The 19,898-nt window shown below is 36.7% G+C and overlaps 1 protein-coding gene across 6 annotated transcripts in view; it reads right to left on the minus strand.

Annotated features, from left to right (window-relative positions):
- KLC1 (kinesin light chain 1) overlaps positions 1-19,898 on the minus strand; it is a gene marked incomplete at its 3' end in the record, with an annotated part of 48,509 nt that overhangs the window by 21,959 nt on the left and 6,652 nt on the right. For all 6 annotated transcript variants that reach the window (XM_082057906.1, XM_082057907.1, XM_082057905.1 and 3 more), the window contains exons 2-6: positions 9,138-9,399; positions 6,168-6,398; positions 3,199-3,277; positions 1,155-1,380; positions 570-657 (exon numbers count right to left, since the gene is read on the minus strand). In XM_082057906.1, the coding sequence (XP_081914032.1) occupies positions 570-657; positions 1,155-1,380; positions 3,199-3,277; positions 6,168-6,398; positions 9,138-9,398 (885 nt within the window). In that variant the 5' untranslated portion in view covers position 9,399. The remainder of the gene's footprint in view (positions 1-569; positions 658-1,154; positions 1,381-3,198; positions 3,278-6,167; positions 6,399-9,137; positions 9,400-19,898) is intronic.

The following is a 19,898-nucleotide window of genomic DNA, read 5'->3' on the forward strand; positions in this document are numbered from 1 at the left end:
CATACAAAAATGAGGAAAGGAAAAAAATCATGAAATACTTTTGCTTCATTTGTCAAAATGTCATTTAGTATATACATTTTCTTCATATGTTCTTCTCTTACAAAGTTACCTCTCAAATCTTTACTCAGAGCTGCCCTGCTTCACAAAAGCTACAGGAAGAGACACATCACATTAATTTTAAACACTAAGTAAAAAGCTTGATTTGTGTTTCATTTAAAAGCAGCAGTGAAACCAAAGAGAAGTACACCATCAACCTGAATATTTTAAAAGTTATTTGATTAAGCAAATTAAAATCTTTCTTCACAAATTAATGTCCCACAGAAAATCCATGCAATCCAAAATCAAGTATGTGCAAGTCATTTGTGGTGAAACAGCACTGAATAGAATGCTCGAGAGGTACGTTAATTATTCAAGAGAAAACAAATAATATTACATTGTGGCCTCCTACCTGTACTGTTTAGAGATAAGCCAGGTCTTAAAAACTTTCCTGTTGAGTTTAATATTAGAATGAGTTGAAAAAAATTCAGTGGAAAACACAACTAAAAATATGATATTTTATGTATACAAACCGCGGGATGATCTTTGCCCAAAGTCTTTTCACGGATAGCCAAAGCATCATTCAGGAGATTTGCTGCATCTTTGTATTTGTTCTGGTCTCTAAATTTTAAAGAGTCATAATTAATACTGAGGATTCATAAAAGAAAGACATAATAAATGAAACTGACTTCAGTATTGGTCTAAAGATACTAGTACAAAATAAGAGTAATTGAGAATATATTTAGAAATCGCGAAGTAAAAACCTGAAGCCTGTAAGTAATTTGCTAGTTTAGGACCAACACGTACTACTTTTACACTGCTGTCCAATGTATACCTCTGTAAATTATCTATAAGTGGGTAACCAAGACATGCCCCCTCAGTAGACCAAAATAAAATAAAATAAAAGTAACAACAAAGGCATAGGCAAAAATGCAGCAAGTTGTTTGACTTTTAGTATAGAGAGACGTGTAAATATTGCAGGACCCTCTTAGAGGGTTTTAATAAAAAACAGGGAGTGGGAAATAATACAACAGTCATAAAATGTTACTCTAAGCATCAACAGAATAAAGTCAAATACTATTTATTTAACTGATATTTATCGATGTCAGTATACAAACCTGTACACCAAAGCAAGTATGTTCAACATAGTGGCAACATCAGGATGATCATGACCCGAAGTCTTCTCCAGATCTTCAAGAGCTTGTTTACAGAGAGGAACAGCAACCTCATATCTCCCTTGGGAAGCGTACTGAATAACAAGGTTATGAAGGGTCCTTAATCTTGCTGGAATTTCATAGCCACCTTGTTGGGCAGCAGCTGCTGCGCTGCTATGCTGCTGTTGAACTGAAAGAAATCCGCAAAATTTCAAATTGTTTAAAAGATGACTGTAACTAAAACATCTAACATTACTGCTCAATGGCACAAAATGAGACCGACTGAAATTTCTTAAATACAGAACATTAGAATATACTTCACAGCAGTCATGCTGTCTTGAACAATGACAGTGAAAATATGACCACTTTTTCTTTATAGTCTGTCTAATATTGTGTCAGTATTATTTTACACTCCTATTAGCTCAAAGGGCCACATATAAGAAACCAACAAAAAAGTAGAAAATTATTTCAGCTCACCAAATCATTAACAGTTCTCAAGATTATATCATAACTTCACACTTACAAATATTCATGTTTCCCTACAGAAAGGAACATTAACATAGACAAGCCAAATACCTGTCCTTTTTCCTTTATTCTCCTTTTCTATACACACATTTTTTTTGTTTGTTTCCCTTTGTTTGCTATACCAAGGAATACTTAAAGTTGATACATAAAGGTTTAAAAAAGGTTTGGCTGTCACAAATAACAGTTGCAAGAGAAAAGGCACTGAGTCAAAGCCAGTGTCAACCTTTAGGTTTTACCTACCAATCTCAAGGCTTAGCCACTTACTTCCCAGTAGCTCCTAACCTTCGGTTGTTGCAATCCTCATCCTCCCACTCCCCCGAGAAATCTAATACCCCTTTTCTCTACATCTAGGAGATTTCTGGGAAAACTGAGAAAATTATTTCTTACTCATTTTCATTACATTCTAGACAACACAAAAGGATAAGGGTCCAGCCATGAGCCTGATTTTCTTCTTTCTATTAAACAAAAAACACTCTCGCAGCAAGTGGGAGCCTTTTAGTGTCAGTGGAATCATACAATTCCAAGGCCACACCCCCAGTCACTGCCTAACAAAGCACGGAAGCATTTCAGTGTTTTTCCTGAAGGTCAAGGTAATTACCAAAATGTCAACTTTGTCTTTTGTAAAGCAAAAAAAGGTAGAAAGACTATGCAGGAATATAGGCAGCTCTGCCATTCAACTTTCCTACTATGACATTCTAGGGAAGGATGGAGTTGATAGTCATCACTATGCCCATAAAGGAAATTCCAAACTCTGATTACAGAGGTGGGACCCTTCAGACATTTTTTTCTGAAGTAATTTGTCTATTAGGAACCATTATAGTATATACATGTACACTATGTGGTCAATACATTATATAATATCAGATTTGCGCCCATACGAAAACCACAAGACTTCACTAAGCAAGGCTTAATCTTTTAATGGCTTCTTTCAACCATGCTACCAAACCTCTACCTCAAACTTCACTGCATATTCATCAGTCCTTCTGACCTGAATATTTATAGTTTGAGTAGTAAAACTAAGGAAGACAACCTTTGCAAAGGACAAAAGATTATATGAGAAAGACTTTATACTGAAACCTGCCCCAAAGTGTTAAATCAGATCATTAAAAAAGTCACTAACAGAATTCACCATCTGGGCAGACCATCAAAAAGCCTCAATGCTCCAGAATCTGCCTCAGTCACTTGGAACAAATCTTTTCCATTCTGAGGCCCACAGGAAAAGACCGTAAGACCAATTTTCTGAAGCCAGCCCCAAGAACCTTACAACAACTAGTAAACTCTCTATTAAAACCTAGGCCTCACTTCTATACATACCAATGTACAGACTGTGTATCAATGACTAGTTTCCTTACTCTGGCAGAGGCATTCACCACTCCCGCCATGTCCCAGAAAAAAAAACAAGTATGGATTCATTTTTGTAAAGAGTATCTCTATATCCTGCATCGCAGGAATACAGTAGCATTGTAATCTGAAGTGCACTTACTTCCTTGTCCTTGGTCATCTTCATCATTGGGAAATAGGTCATCCAAAGGCTCTTTGGTAGAATCCGTATCCTTATCCTCCTATAGAACAACCACAAAACGAAACAAATTGATACACTTAAATCTAAGGCACAAAGGGATAGTCTGTTTAATTAGCAATGTTAAAGGAACACTGCACATCCAGAACTCAGGAATTGCCAAGAACAACATTTCTCATAGAATTTTAATGAAGGTCTTAAGTTCAAATGTATTTACACACTCAGTCCCAAAGCAATACAGGACACCTTCAGAAAAGCCAGGAATAGAAATCAGGTCTCCTAGATTTCAGTCTCAATTTAAGCACACAAGAACACATTTGCTATTCTTACAGAGACATACCTAATGAAAGTGAATATAGAATTGGCCAGTGTACTTTTTTAGTCACAAATACAGTTATTGATGAGCAAGGGAGAAGATTAAGGAGATTCGTCTCCTCAAGGACAATAAAGTTGCACTAGCAACTTTAGTTCTGCCACTTCAATTTCTGAGTACTCAATTTCTGCATAAATAACAGATTTTACCATTGTGACCTGTAAGGTTCAGAAACAAACAACAACCATCAAAACAAAAAACACAACAACACAACACAAAACAAACACCACAACACCTGGAAGGCAGTTCATCTCCAATAGTTCCACCTGGAACCCCGCTAATTTCTGCACAATCTATCAGTTTATATTGATTTTAAACATTCAAAGATCATTCCAAATCCCACCATCATGTAAATAAACATCCCTCAATCCTGTTTGTTAAATGTGGTGTCTGCACGATACAAATAGTTGAAGTTCTCAGAAGTGTTAATCTCCATAAGGATAAAGCCCAGGAATAGAACACATTCCTATTTTTTCTGGCTCTCCATCCAACACCTTTTTCCATGCATGAGAAGAAGACAACTGGCATTGAAGTTTAATGGTGGCAAAGTGTGTGCTCTGCAAAAACAGCAGATCAATGGGACTAGGGCTCAGGTAGGAAGTTCATAATTTTAAGTGTGCTAATTCCAACCTCATTCTGACTGTATACAACAGACTATTTCCAACGGCTAACAAGAGAGACTGACCATATGGTTAGTGAAACTACAAAGATGCTTTGCTTACTTTGCCCCCATTTGCCAATTAAACTTTGAATAATGGTGCTATTTAGGCCATCTACAGCTTACAGTTCAACAGTTAGCACACCAAAATCACAATATTTGCTCCTCCTGTCCCTCTTCTAAACAGGCTTCACTGGGAGTATTCAGACACAACTTGTGAAATAGCACTGAAAAGTTCTGCGTGCAACTGAACAAAACAACTCTCAATACTCACAATATGTTAAAAAGGATTTAGTCAAGCAGTCAGTTAAGCGTGACTAAAATGCATACATTTTCAACCATTACACTGCTGAAATAATTGGTTATGAAAAATTGTTCCTTCTGAGACACAGCTGAGAAGGTCTGAACACGCAAAATGAGGTATTTTTCCACAGTGCCATCTAACTTAAGAAAAAGAAATTAAAGGATAACAAGAAGGGCAAATAATTCAGAAGTCTTTCTAAATGATAAATTAATACTGTAAATTAAAATGTCATCAATTTTCCCTATGAATGTAAGAATCTGTAATACAATGGGTTAGCTAATGTGGCACCTGCACATCCCAATGAGCTTTCCATAAGGCAGCTGATGGCTCTTTAGCACGTTTTGTGCCCCACTGGCCCTGTCCTCACCCCTGCACCCTGCGGATAACAACGGTCACATCACATGTCCCTACCCTGCGTCACGGTGACTCCTCATGTTCATCTCTCTACAGCCAGGGGAACAGGAGAGGTAGGACCTTCAGTCAACAGACCTCAATGGACCTCAGACAAGGAGGTGCCCAGGCCCAGAGAAGCTACTGGACCATGCTCATAATGACCAGAGCTGGATCCAACCAGGCTGTAAAATGGGGCTTCTGCCAAACACCCACTATGGGTGGTCTCATGGGAGCAGTGGGTCTGTGAACAGAGCCCTCCCCTGAGACTGGGACATCGTCTAAGGAGACTTCCCAGGATTGAGTGCCCTCACCTTCTCCTTGGGGAATCATTATTTTCTTCTGCATATATCCTTGAGTGAGCCCCCGCCCACCTTGGGCAAACAATTATTTCTTCTGGGCACCCCTAGTGAAAGAGGCCTCTGGTTGTAAAGATGCACAATGTGGATCATTATCCCTGTGTGGTCGTATGGTAATAATATCTCCAACTGGTATATTGAACCTGCAGTTTATTAAATGTTGCCAGAGTGCTGAATAACTTTGGATAAACCCTGTTTCTAGTTGGCTTCACCACTAAACAGTTCTGGTCAGAATAAAGTCTATCTGGAGCTTATTGCCCATCTACATTGATTTCTGGCATGCCTCCCTGACAGCTAAACACAACTGAAAACATGCAGATGATCACAATGTCTGACAGAAGGTCATGAAAGGGGATTCAATAACATCCTATCCTTGCATAAATTCTCAACAGATATAAAAGCTACACACTGATTTCACTACATGAAAATCAAATATTTTTCTTACAGTCAAAATAAGTCAAGTCCCCTATGTACTTAGAATATCCAATGTTTTACATTTCCCACTTATTTTAACTGTTCAATTTAAAGAAGGAAATGTTTTGCTTTAAGTTCAGTTCTTTATATTTTTTAAGCTAATATGATACTAAACAAGTATTTATGGGTTTTGACCCTCATCTGCATTTTATTATCTACAGAGAATAAAACATCTACTCCCTTAAAACGAGAATGAACTGAATTCTCAGAATCTTTCTGCAAACTATGCAACACTGGCACAAAATAAGCATTTCAATGACAAGTTTACGGTAGATACAAATAAAAAAGCTTCTATCTATCATTTCTAGGTAACTAGGCAGATTACATCACATATCACAGAAAATGTAAGATGCTTTTTACTATAGAGCTACTTACTGATGGTGAAATATCATCATCATATTTTTTTAATTGATTCATGAATTCTAGATGTTTCTTCTCTTCCTCCAGCTGAGCCACAGATTGCTCACTTTTCTGCAGTTTCTGTTGTGTATTGGCCAGTTCATCCCGTAGCCACTGATTTTCCTGGCACAGCCGGCGAACCTGAGCACGCAATTTCTGCTTCTCTGATTCCACCGCATTTAAGTGATTTGACAAGGCCATCATTACCTAAAAAGCAAAAGGTGCCACATGACATTCTTCCTCTAGAATGCAGTTCTGTATTTAACATAAAAGCCTTTTATTATTTAAAACCTATGTCAACTGTGACATCTGGTAAACATTCAGATTTCTCTTCTTTATAATTCGTACCTCACTTGTCCTCTGAACTTTTTTACCATTTGTTCAGCCAGAATTAACCTAGAGGAACCCTGCACTAATGATTGCTTTCCATGATGCTACCAGAAGTCAAATTGTTTTAGAATTCCCTGAAGATTACAGATTATCTTAAAATAGATGATTGAAACAACTGAACTATGATTTAGATGACTGAAATGGAAATCTTTGTTCCACTAACATGAAGTGGACCAGTAATACTTTTCACAAAAATAACCTAACAACTAGTACAGAGTTCTAATTTATCAGCTTTCAGACAGAAAAGGATTCATACACATGCTTAGAGTTCATAAAGATGAACATCCCAGTGTAACAATGATACTTCAAAGGGACAACTACATCACTGAGATCTAAATGCACAACTGAACACACCATTTATATAAACACTTTATATACATAAGCTTGAGTGTGCAGACATTCAATACATTTGAACAGTCATGTTAAGGACAAAAAATTCCCTTTTGCTAAGGAAAAGATAGAGTATGCTCCCTTCACCATTTATGTAATCTCATACCTACACATGTAGAACAGCTGATACCAATACCAGGAAGCACACCTTGTAAGAATGAACCACTTGTGATAATAAAAGTGTTCTTTCAGATGAGTTTGACATGAACAAGTTATTAGTATTTCATTTCCTCAGTTTCATGTTTCTTTAAAACAAAGATACCTCGAGGTGTATTTAAACTAAATATTTCATGCAAAACAGATGGTGACCTTAGCTGAAATTTCAGATTTCAAAAAATATACATCAAGGCTTTAGAAACTACTTTTTCCTATAAAGGTTAGGATAAAACTCCAGCTATAATTTCCTAATACCAGTCCAAATCTCCAGACTTCAGCATCTGCCTATTTACATATTCAAAATTGTTAATAATCTAAATTACTTGGCCTATTCAAACAGTGGCATTTGTACCATCAGAAAGTATATTTAGGAAAGTTGTGATAATAGGGTCAACATACTAAAACAATATTCTACAACCTACAATGGCCAAGTTCATGATTACTTCTTCAAAGTCAGTTCCATTTTCATGGAAATAACATGTGTCATCAGACCTACATTCATGTGTAGGAAAAAAAAAATCTATAAAATATTTTCATATCTTAAATACTGCAAATAAATTTTAAAAACCCTACATTGCTGCAACGCAAAGCGTGCAGGGAGAATAGGCTTATCAGGTCTGACAGCAGCAGTTTGAAGTATAATTGTTTTCCTCACAAAGGCAGTAAGTGCAGCGTTTTTGGCTCTTCGCCACCACAGTTCACAAAACACCATGTGGGGCAAACAGGGCAGTAACATCTGCAGCTGAGGCTGCCAAATCCAACAGAGCTAAGAATCAGAACCAGCTTTTTGGAGTCCAAATACCACATCAAAGTTAGGAGGGAGAATGTACTCATTTACTCACAGATGTTCTACAAACACCCATTACAGGTAACTCAACTATTGCAATTGTATTCCATAGATCTTCTAGTATTTTCTTCCAACACAAGGGACCAAAGCTTGTACCATGTCCTAAGGCCTGACAGTCTGTACCATGATGTCCAGGTATTCTACATTCCCATGTCTGGTAACCCACATTTGTTCATTCTCTGACACACCTCAATTCACCACGATCCAACACACATCAACCACTTCCAGGTCACTGAGCAGTAACAGCTCAGTCCAGACAAGAGGACAGAGCACGGTTATAGCCCCAGATAAAGCCTGTTCATATAGAGCTAACTCATTGGCATTTTCAACTCATCTGCCAACATGCTGCCATTTTATACTGAGGACCGTGTCACATCACAGCATTTCAGGTTTTTGACCTAGTACAAAATACCTCAAAGCTGGACTGTAAATCTAGTCCTGACATCCTGACTAAACATGCATCTTCTCACTCATCTTCTGTAGGTGATACCTTCATCAACTAAGATGGCTCACAGAAATTAGTTCAGAGTCCTTTTTTCAAACATGAGTTAAAGTTGTTCAGATTCTATACTCAATTCTTAACCTTTAAAATGTTTTTAGATTCAATTTTGGTTTAAAAAAAAATAGAGATTCTTCTTCGTCATGAGCATTGTGAGCTATTATGAAGAATCTCAAAATCAAGGGAATAAAAACAAGAATTTAAGGTTACAGCAGAGTTAAACGGGTGGAGCAAATTCATTTATTTGTGCATGAGACCTTCTTATGCAATTACTTAGAGTTAAAATGCCAATGCTCAGTTCTTGAGCTGCTCAAACATTACCTGCCTAATTATGTGGAAAAGTCTAAACTGAAAATAGCAACAGTCTCACTAAAGAAGAGCTCAGTTATGAGCCTCAGTGCTTTAATACTGAATGCATAATTAATTTTGTAACACAGGAAGACAGGAGTATCTACTTCTATTAAGTACAGCAGTCTTTTTCCTTAACACACAATAATAGCATAAATGTCCCAGCACGTTGCTAATATTCAGTAATGCAAACGTAAGTCCTTCAAAACTGATCTCTGTTTACTTAAAAATTTCCAATAATAGGTAAAGTAACGATTTTTTTTTAAATGATGAAAAATTCAAAGTCTGAAATGCTTTATTTTCACTGCAATTTTACCTGTGCTTCACTAAGGCCAAGCTCCAGCATTTCCAGTGACTTCCGAATCATGTTTGATTTTTCTTCAACCAGATTAGTTTCATCATCTTTCTTCAAACATTTCAGTGTTTCAAGTAAGCTCTGTAAAATTGAGTTGTGTTCATTCTTCAGTGCCTCTAGTCCATTAATCACTTGCTTAGTTTTGGCAATGATTTCATCTTGAGTAAGCTTCTCCAACTTCTCTTCCTTTAAATACACCATTGTGGACATGTTTTCATACATTCTGAAATGGAAGAGTGCACCAGTTAACCAAAAAGTAAAAACAAAATAAGCAAATCTCTATAACTGAATAAAGCTTTCCTTTAATAAGTCATTAAAACATACAAATTTGAGATGTAGATTCAGAATGTAACAATATTTTTGCGCAACCTCTACAGTGTTTCAAGTCCTGGTCTGAACAGTGTTTCAAGTTTTCCAGCTTCTCTTTCCAGAGTTAACATTAACGCTAATTCACAAGCCAAACAACAACTGAAAATAAAATATTATATTTCAATACGACAGAAGAATTTCTAACAAGGACTGAAGAATCAGGTTGCATCTCCAGGATGTGCAAAGGCAAGCAAGGTAGCTGGTGTATGAAAGATATACTATAATATAATTATTTGCAGAAGCCACTTGTATACAATTACCTTTACAAATATCCACAAACTAGAGCTTGAGGAATTTGAATAAATACCATCCAACCCTCTAAAAGGGTTTACCTATCAGTCAATCATGAAAAAAAAATCTCTCCAGTGAGAAGGAAACATCATCTTCATCCTTTCCCAAGGGCTACAAAAGCTATTATCACTACCTATTTTAGAAATAACAACTGCCCCCTGAGATTACTTTAGATTCATTATTGTAACTCTAGAGTTCCATACAGACTCTCAATTGCCTGCAGGTCTAGATGCAGCTGTTTTGATGAAGTTGCAGCAGATGTCTCATGCTGGAGACAACGGTTTGTATAACACAACCTCTGCAAGAAACATTTCACTGTGCTATTTTGTCAGCATTTAATGACATGTAAACACCGCTACCAAGCCCAAATGAAGACCCAAGAAAGTACACAAAATCAGATTAACTTTGTATTGCTGTTACTAAGGTGACAAACAAGTATAACAATGTAAAAATAGAAACAGAAATCACTTAATCATTTTTAAATGTAACCAGAAAAATGTTTTGTAATGAAAATAAAGAATTGAGGAAGTGCTCCTTTATACTTATGATATTTATATCTTCGAGTGTAGCAGTGGTATAAATTGGAATAAAGTAGGAAAGATTTTTTCAAAAGCAATAACTTATCCTGTCTATATGAAGACACTTGGGGAAGCTTTGATAAACTAACATTTCAAATGAATTAGCTAAACTGTATTAAAACTTTGTACAGAAACAACTCTAGTTTTAGAAGAAATTAAAAAAAAGTTACAACCACTTAACATGCACATATGCACCACTTCATGGCAATAGCCAAAGGATCTGCTCTTGTAATACATTAAAAAAAAAGGTTGTTCTTTCTGTATATATACACTCAAATTACCATCTCTGTTATGATCTCCTGCAACACGATAGGTAACAGTCATACCCATTTGTTACAAAAGAGCTATAGACTACACTGATTTTATAATAATCTGTTGTATGAAAATGCAGATAATTTGGGAAGCAGTGAATTTGGTTTTACCACAGTTTAACACAAGCACCTCATATTCACAAGTATGTAATACAAAGCGTACACATCTGTATAAAACATCTAATCTAGCATGGCGTAAGAAATCAACTCACCAAAACCTGATAGGCCAAATTATACTTACACATTTCCCATTTATAACCTCAGAACTATTACCCAGAATGCCTAAATGACATTTTAAAAGCACATACCCTCTAAAATTGTGTATAAAAATGAACTGCGATTTAGTGTAGGCCCAATTTGTAACTAAATGCTTCTAACATGCAGAGTCATATAAGAAATTGTTATGGATGATGCTAACTTCAGCACACAGCTCAACCCTAACTATTGTTGGCATGCTTTCAGGCAATTTCCATCCTGAATGCAAAGAACTAAACCTTTAATCATAAGGAAATAAAACCAGCAGAGGACATATAATGAATACAGACTTCCATTTTGTATTAGAGAAATTCTGAGAAATATGATTTTCACATACCTAGAGTTTTTCTACAACATTCCAAAATAAGTATGTGATCATTTGTCTTTCTTACGTGAACAGTGGTAGCAATTCCTTCTGTGTCCTTCCAATATGTTGCAGCCACTCTACACCAACAATGGAAAGCCTGTATGTATGCAATGCATTTATAGACATTGCTTAAAAGAAATTGCACATTTTAACCACCACAGGAGAATGAATTATAGGATGAATACAGGCAAAATAACAGCCATTCACCAAGAATGTAACACTAAAACTACACTGGGCCTTGCAATGGTCATGGCTTCACGCAAAAAGAATGAAGTAGCCTGGGAAGTACCTGTCTGACAGACAAAATCCAGGTACATCTATGTGCACAACTACATCAAAGGTGTGAAAAGGACACTGATTTGTTACTACAAGGAAAAAGGGTTGTCAGGTGAACCCGCTAAATTGGAATTCAGGAGAGCTAAGGCAGCACAGCAGCTTCTGAAGAAAGGAAAAGCAAGCAGGTTTAAATGCAATGAGGCAAACCCATACTTAAAGCCCATCACAGCAACAGACTTGCTTTACAAATACACACTCTTGTCTCAATCCAGCATCCCAGATTTTTAACTCACTTCATTCTAACCCAGATGTAGCTATGAGCTTTCACTGCCCCAGAGCTACCAGTGCAAGCAACTGTACTGGAGCTAGTGTCAAGTCAAAAAGCAATTGAAGACACAGATGGTTTGAAGATCCATGCAGCTGGGAGAGGGATTCTCAAGTGTCCTCTAGTGAAAATTGCTAGAATCCTCATCCTTCTTAATGACAGGAAATGAATAAATCTTTCTGCATAAGTTTTGTAGGGTGTCTGTTTAAATTATCTCTGCATAAAACACCACAGAAAACTTGGACAATGCTCAGAGTTTTATAGATTTGCTTGGAAGAAGTATTTAGAAAATGAGAGCATAACAACCATGAAATTTATCATGATATAATCTCTGATTATTCGTAGAAGTAATATTATTAGGTAAACATCCAATATATTCTAAGATTAGTGTGGAGGTCTGGTGCTACCTTTTTTTTTTTTTTTTTTAAAAAAAAAAAAGGGCATTACCTATTCGTCAAACAAGACCGTATCTGAATATATAACCATACAACTAGTTTTGCACACCCTAAGGCAGCAAACCCCATACAGGAAGCAAAAAAGTTAAGTTTGTATGCAGGAAGCAGACACGGATGTATAAAGAGGAAGAGACAAAACCTACCATGCCCTTCTATTGTCACTTTTCAAATATGTTAATTCTTTCTTCCTCTATTTTTTTCCTACACAAAAAAAAAGGGGGCACGGTCAAAGTTTTAAGTTCCTGTCAGTTTTATCCTCTATCAAGTCCACTGCACTGCAAATTTTACCTGTTATAGGACAGGAATGCTAGATTCAAACACTAATTTTTCAATTCTGGGTACAACTGAAAACAACAACAAAAAAATTAAGATGCAAAAAGTTTTAGTTGGAAAATAGAATTTTGGATTAGGGAAAAAAATATGCAAGGCAGCCAGAGTTATGGACAAGCCAGCTGGCTTAAGTAATTTATGTATTATATTAAATATGTGGCTGTGTAGATCTTTAGTATTGCCTTGCTGGTTTATCTGTTACAACATAGACTATGCTAAAGTACAAAAGCCACTTAACAGTTTCCAAAACTAAAAACAAACAAACAAACAAAAAAAAAAAAAAAAAACCAAAACCAAAACAAACAAAAAACCAAGCAATTTTCTTCAAACACACAAAAACTAATAAAACTCATGTCAGAACAAAATAAAAGGCCCAACAATGAAAAGTAAAGAGGTTTTTTGCAGAATTTTATAACATTAAATCAAATAAAACAAATGGATTGAGAACAGCAAGAATCTGAACCAAAAAAAGCATAATGAAAATGGAGTCAAGCCACCAAGCCTACCATCTTTTAGTCATGTAACCGCTGGGATAACCTCGTCATATACAAATGACTTAAGTGGATCTATCTTTAATCAGTCTAAGTATTTTGTTATCCATAAAACTTTCAAACCAATTGCACTACTAAATGCTGACATCAAAATTTGTGACTAAATTCTTTTCTAGACATACACACATCAGAGCTACCTACTTTAACTCTTCAACTCATATTTATATATCTCTTAAACATAAATAGCTTGCTTTTCATACCCAGCTGTTATACTTAAAAAAAAAGAGCCATTTCCCTGCAGATCACCTCAAAGAATTCTTGAACACATAATGATGATTCCTTCTTTGCATAGGAAAACATATCAAGGAAAGACATTTTTCTAAGAAACCCACAAGATTTTTTTTCCTTGACCTAATATTGGCATGGGTCCTAAAGACAAATAAGTAAGTTTTCATTTTTTATTTCCTTGTTATGTATCCCTATGAATCCCCTTTCTCAGCATTGATATTTTTATCACTTAATAGTTAAGTTTCAAGTACTAAAAGCTTGGAAGATAATTTTTTAAATTTACCTAGTGCCTGCTGGTTGTTATTTTAAAATATAATTTAGACAAGCAAACAAAACCACACATGCTGTGACAAGTGGCATTCTCCCAAAATGTTTTCCTCTGAATACACAGATAGCAGGCAGGATAGCTGAAAATTACAGAATAACGTGTTTGCATACAAGAAAGAGTAAATAATCTTCCTAGCAGCAAAAGCTACAAGAGTGGCCCAAGCCATACCTACGGGCCCTGCCATCTACAGGCACTGCAATTCCACAAAGATACAGAACATACTAACTTGAGCTTTTTGTACCTCCCATACGTACCTATCAGTTCCCTGTTTCATAACAATTATCAGTCTATTCAGGGTTTATAACCCTCCTCTCACTCTTAGTTTCTCCTTAATTAAATGGCAAGGCTCGGTGTCCTACATCTGGCATGTGCTTGCTTTACTTGCTATCAGCTGCAAATTACAAGTCATTAATTCCCTGCTCAGCCCAAGAACACATCTCATTACATCACGGAATGCCCCATCTTGAAATACTACCAGCTACTTTAACTGCTGCCCTTCATGATGTGGAAAATTGCCTCCGCAAACACTCCTCAAAACATCACAGGCCTTCCAAGCACAAAAAGAAAATCACCAAAGGCAAGAGATTAAAAGAGTCTGCAGAGGGACACGAGTCCTATGTAAAACACTACACTAACTGCACCCCTTGCTTAGCAACACACACTCATCAGAAATGGCAAGGATGAATCGTCTATAGACATCTTTCATATCCTTAGAAAGGCATTTGTAAAAGGACGTGGATAAGAAACACTCTAGTTTGAATATGTCAGTTTGATTATGTTATGGTTTGCAATCAGAAATCTCCAAGCCTGAAACAATGGTTACTTATAAATGTATTTTTTTAATCTAAGATAAGAGTTTCTCTTTCTCTGTGAGGTTACTTCTGCTGTCACAAGTCATGTTGCCATACAGAAAGAAAGTTACAATCTTTCTCTTTTTGTTTTATTTGCTGTCTTTTTAACCAAAATTATCCCTTATACTCAGGAACTTTATTTCACTACACTCATCTCTAACCCCACAACAGAATCACTGCAGCCTTTTCCCTCCTGACATATCCAGGACTGTAGCTGAACTGCCAATGCTATCATTCTTTTCATCATACTGTATTTGAATCTACATAAGAGCTTCTACAGAACCGAAAATGTTGAGCTGCACCTGCCAACAGCATCCTGTTGGAGGTCAGACTTCAAGTCTGCTCACTGACCCAGTTCTATAAACAGAATACTGCTGCACTTTTGTACTGCCTCAGGTTTTCAAATACGTGATCTCAGAAAGCATCTTCACCATTTAGCACACAGGTACACAAGCTACCTTAAAAATAACTTAGTGAGAACAATGTAGTGGAGGCCCTAAATCAATGACCAGAGCAGGTAAGAAGATAGCCTTGCACAGGCCTTCAAAACACACAACCTTTTTGGAAAAAAAAAAAAAACAAACCCTTGGAGTCAGTATTTCTATCAACTTCTAGCTACTAAGCACCTGAATTTAAAAAAAAATTACTGTCCTTCTAACTGTCTTCAACTCAGAGCTAACTCTGAATGCTGAAGTCTGCCCTTCCACTTGGTTTAAAATGAAAGTATGCAAGATAAATACTCTAAAAAAACAGATTTGTAGTCCTTTAATGTCAAGGGCACATATCCTAATAAAAGCTCAGATTCACATTCGTAATGTGACCTACAACTTTAACACCACAAGACATTTGTGTTGGTAAGCAAACTAGATAAACACTCATACTTTGTAAATGTTCAGTATTTACAAAGGTAAACCCATGAATTTCTGAAGAAATGCAGAATAAACATAGGACAGCTTGATTACAAAGTGTAAAACACACAAAAAAACTTGAATACTGGCAGAGATCTCCACTGGACTAACATGGCTGTTGCTTTTCTATTCAGACTGCCAGGTGCAGCCTGTTACCGGCACCACATCAGTGGGAAGAGGCTGGACGGCCACATGTTCTACTCCTGCATCACAACAGCATCCACCTCCAAAAAACACCCTGTCAGACCCCAGGCAACCCCACCCCAACAGGTATCAATAAGCCCATACGCTGCATCAAACTATGTTTAAGTGAAGATGATTACCTACTCGTTTAGCTGAAGAACAGAGCCACTGCACAGGTGACTTGATAAATCTTGGAATTTTTTAATGCCGCAGCCTGCTATAAGAAAATTATCTACCTTTCAGGGGAAATCTTTGGATTGCTTTGAAGATTAAAAAATTATTAAGGAGAAAAGTGAGCTAACAAACTATGTTTTATAATAAAACATGATAGCAAAAATAGCCCATATAAAACCTGTAGCAAGGGTGATGCTGAAAATTCTCTTTGACACAGCACAAGTTATGAAGATTTGCACTGCTGTGGAGTCCGTTTATCTAGATTTCTATAACACACTACATAAATACCAATGAAGCATATACTGTTTCTTAGCAATCTAATCTGCATTCTTATAAGTAACAATCTTAACACTATTTGGAAATAAATACTTTTGCACATTTCAAGGATAAGTGACAAAAAAACCTTCAGAGTAATTTCAGCCTTCCTTCTTTTGTAGCAAGCAAAACACTTTCATTAAAGTCATGACCTCCTGCTGAAACAGTTAATTCGTAAAAATTCCTTATACAGTATAAGAGTATTCAGAGGCATAAAAGCATCCTGTAACTGCACAAATCATTCTTCCTTTTTAAAGAAAAGGTTATTATGGTGTTAATCCCTTGATATTACTCCATTGCAGAAACACTAGCTAGAAGCTAGTGTTTCAATTATCACAATACGGTCAAATCTGTATCTTCTTAACTGCAGACAATCCAGATGACCTGCCAATCTATTTCCAAAATCTCTTTTAGATTCAACTGTATCTGGAGTTCCATAATGCTGCAGACCGTGGCCAAATCCCACCTTGCTCCTCCTGCTCACATGCTGCAGCAGACAGAGACCCTCAGACGATACAGCTGATACAGCTGCCCCCTCCCCCGCCCCAGTACTCTGACTACCCCCATTATTTGTGTAAAAGCAATCAAGTGAAAGTATCCTCTTTCTGGCATATCTCACACACTACAGTTTACCTTTCTGAAGTACCAAAAATAGATAGCAGTTAAAACACAGAACAGTGACATATCCTAAAATCACGATGGATTATTCTTCCTCTGAAAAGTGGCACCTGTTTAGATCCTACAATCAGTCTGCACGTATCATAAGGAGGTTAAGAGAAAAATGCATTCTCTGTATGCATTCCCAATCCCTTCTAACATCTCAGGTTTCAAATGAAGCTGGACAGAAAAAAGATCCTTCTATGCATTTGTTATCACATCAAAGATTACTCTTTGTCAAAGCCAAAGCAAGTGCAAGAGAAATCTGACAGGCATGTGTCTAATGCGGTTTAGCAGACCCAGTCAGGAGCCCAGAGGAACTACACTAAAAGCTGTTCTTTCAAGAGGGTACACACCTGCTAACTCTTTGCTAATCAAGGTTACTATAATCTGTTGCAGATTGGTCATACATACCTTCCTTACTCTAAATCTGAAACAACATACTTATTCAATATCCACAGACCTGTGGCAAGATCAAAACCCCATTTTTTTCCAGAATAACAAACCGAATACAAAAACCTGTCCCGCTGCTTAGCAGTCTTGGGCAAAGAGCTCTACCGCCAATTTGTTAATTTTAGTTACGCCCATACAATTTCTGCAGACAGACTGCGAATCTTAAAGTCTCCTACCCTTTGGAGCCAGGGAGTTGTCTCTTTTTTGTACTACTGCTGTGTCAACAGTAAACAGCGTCTGTTGATGTTCTTCAAAGCTGGCACTTCCTTAGTTTCTTGTGAGCATGAATAAACACTTCCAAGCTACACCAGTGGACATCAAGAGAGCAGAGCATTTTGCCTACTCAATAAACACTGACACAACATTCCAGTCTGGGCCACACAGGATTTGTGTTGTGCTTATGACCACAAAGCCCACCTCATTGGATCATTTTAGCAAAATGATCATGACTGTCTTAAGAGCAGTTACATAAAGACAGAATAAACATACATAAATGAATCAGAAGTTGAATCATTTAAAAAGTCATTCTATTTACCCTTAGTTATTAAAAAAGCTTGTCACAAGAATCAAAGATACAACAAGAAAAATCAAGGGTAATTATTAAAAAAAAATTGTGTTGTAGTTTAGTATTTTGTAGTTACAAATATATGCTTCATAAATTACCTACCTTAAACAGATCTAAAGGAAATTTTGACTGTATTTTCGAAGAAATACAGTCAAGATAGTTTGAGTTATAAATCCATCATCATTATCAAACTCCAATTTTTACCCTAATATTCCAGGAATCTACATTTATTTCTGTACGGAAAGGGCACTAGGCTCTTCATGGACCTGCCAACCTGTGCAACCGTGTTGTCAGTGCATCTTGAGAAGACATTTTTAACAGATTGATTCTACCTGGTGAATGTCTCCAAGACTGGAACAGAGAGGCCACCAACATAAAAGTGTTTTCAAAGTTACTTGTCTTGCAATTTTAAGCTATCAATAGTGCAGACAAAAAATTTTTTGAGCTTGACTCTAGTTCTTTCACTTTGCATTGTTATTTTTGGACAAGAACTACTTTATTGACTAATCAAAGTAAGCACCCATTTATGTTATCTATTCATCTTAACTTTAAATAGCACTTAGGTAAAAACACAGGAATGTTTCCATCAAATCAGACTTCCATAATACATTAAAAACCCCATCAGCTTCCACTTACTAACATCAGACCATAATCTTAACCAAATCTACTTTTTATGGCATACCTATAACCATTAAAAAAATGCATGCAGGAAGGGCAGAGAAGGCCACATCTTGCTTCATATTAATGGATCTGTGTGGGAAGTTTTGCTGACAATTTGCTGTGAGTACAGATCATGTTGCTCTTGCACATCTGAGGACACTGAAGAGAAGGGTTATTTGAACCAAAATGAGAAAACCAGCTACTTCTTCTGCAGACATAAAAGGAATATCCACTCATACTCCTTCAGCACACACTAGCCTTTAGGTTTAACAAATTCTTAAATCTGTTTTTGAAACTAATACTTTACATTAAGATGCACAAACTGTACAGACTCTCCCTTCAAGCTCTAGGGAAAATAGCCTCCCTCCACTTATCCCTCCATTAAAAAAGAAACAAACGAACAAACTCAAAAAACAACCAACCTAATTCTTCCAAAATAACTAGAGAAAGAGAGCCGCACAATTTAATTGTTCAGATAATTGTTCTACCCCATTCAACATTACATAAAAAATTATACTTTCCACGGCAAATACCAATTTTCAAAGAGACTAATTGTTTTTTACACCTTACAAATTTCACTTCATGGAAAGCCTAGCAAATGATGCAATCACCTAGAAAAACAGCCTCCTATCTTTCACCATTTCTTACCTACTACAGCAGAGAGCTGATTTTGCTGTAAGGTTGGAAATAATTCCCTTGTTAAGTACTTGATAATCTGCAGGGCTTACTCAGATGGTCTGAACTCCACAGGGCGAGGAAGTATGGAGCAGTACAGCAAGCCCTAGCCCAGCCTTTGACAAAGGCACCTTAACATTCTGTGCACTCACACCTGAGGATCAAACCACACTTTCGGCCCCCTCTCCAGTGATCTGTCACATTCACTATTTATCTGAGCTGGTGCTGTGCACCAGGTGCTCGTTTGGGACTCCTTGAAATACTGGCTGTGGTAACAACACTGGTGTGATGGTTCCCACCATCCTGCTGCAGTGCACCAGTCTTCTAGGGGGCTGATACAGAACAAGAGCACACATTAACTGGAAAATAGACACAAAAGAAGTAAAAAAGTTACATTTTTAATACTATTTTTAAACCATCTCACTTGGATAAATCTGGTTTGAAAGCATTCTGCTACTGAGGATGGCAGAACAACCACTTCCTAAAACAACTGTCCCATTAAAAGCAACATATAAAACACTTGCAAGTATTGCTCCACATGCAGACTACAGGCTGAGAAAGAGGAAAAAAGGAAAAAAAAAAAAAAAAAAAAGAAAAAAAAAGTCAACAAGCATATT

This window comes from Streptopelia decaocto, assembly GCF_964273445.1.
Source record: "Streptopelia decaocto genome assembly, chromosome: 7".
Classification (NCBI taxonomy): domain Eukaryota; kingdom Metazoa; phylum Chordata; class Aves; order Columbiformes; family Columbidae; genus Streptopelia; species Streptopelia decaocto.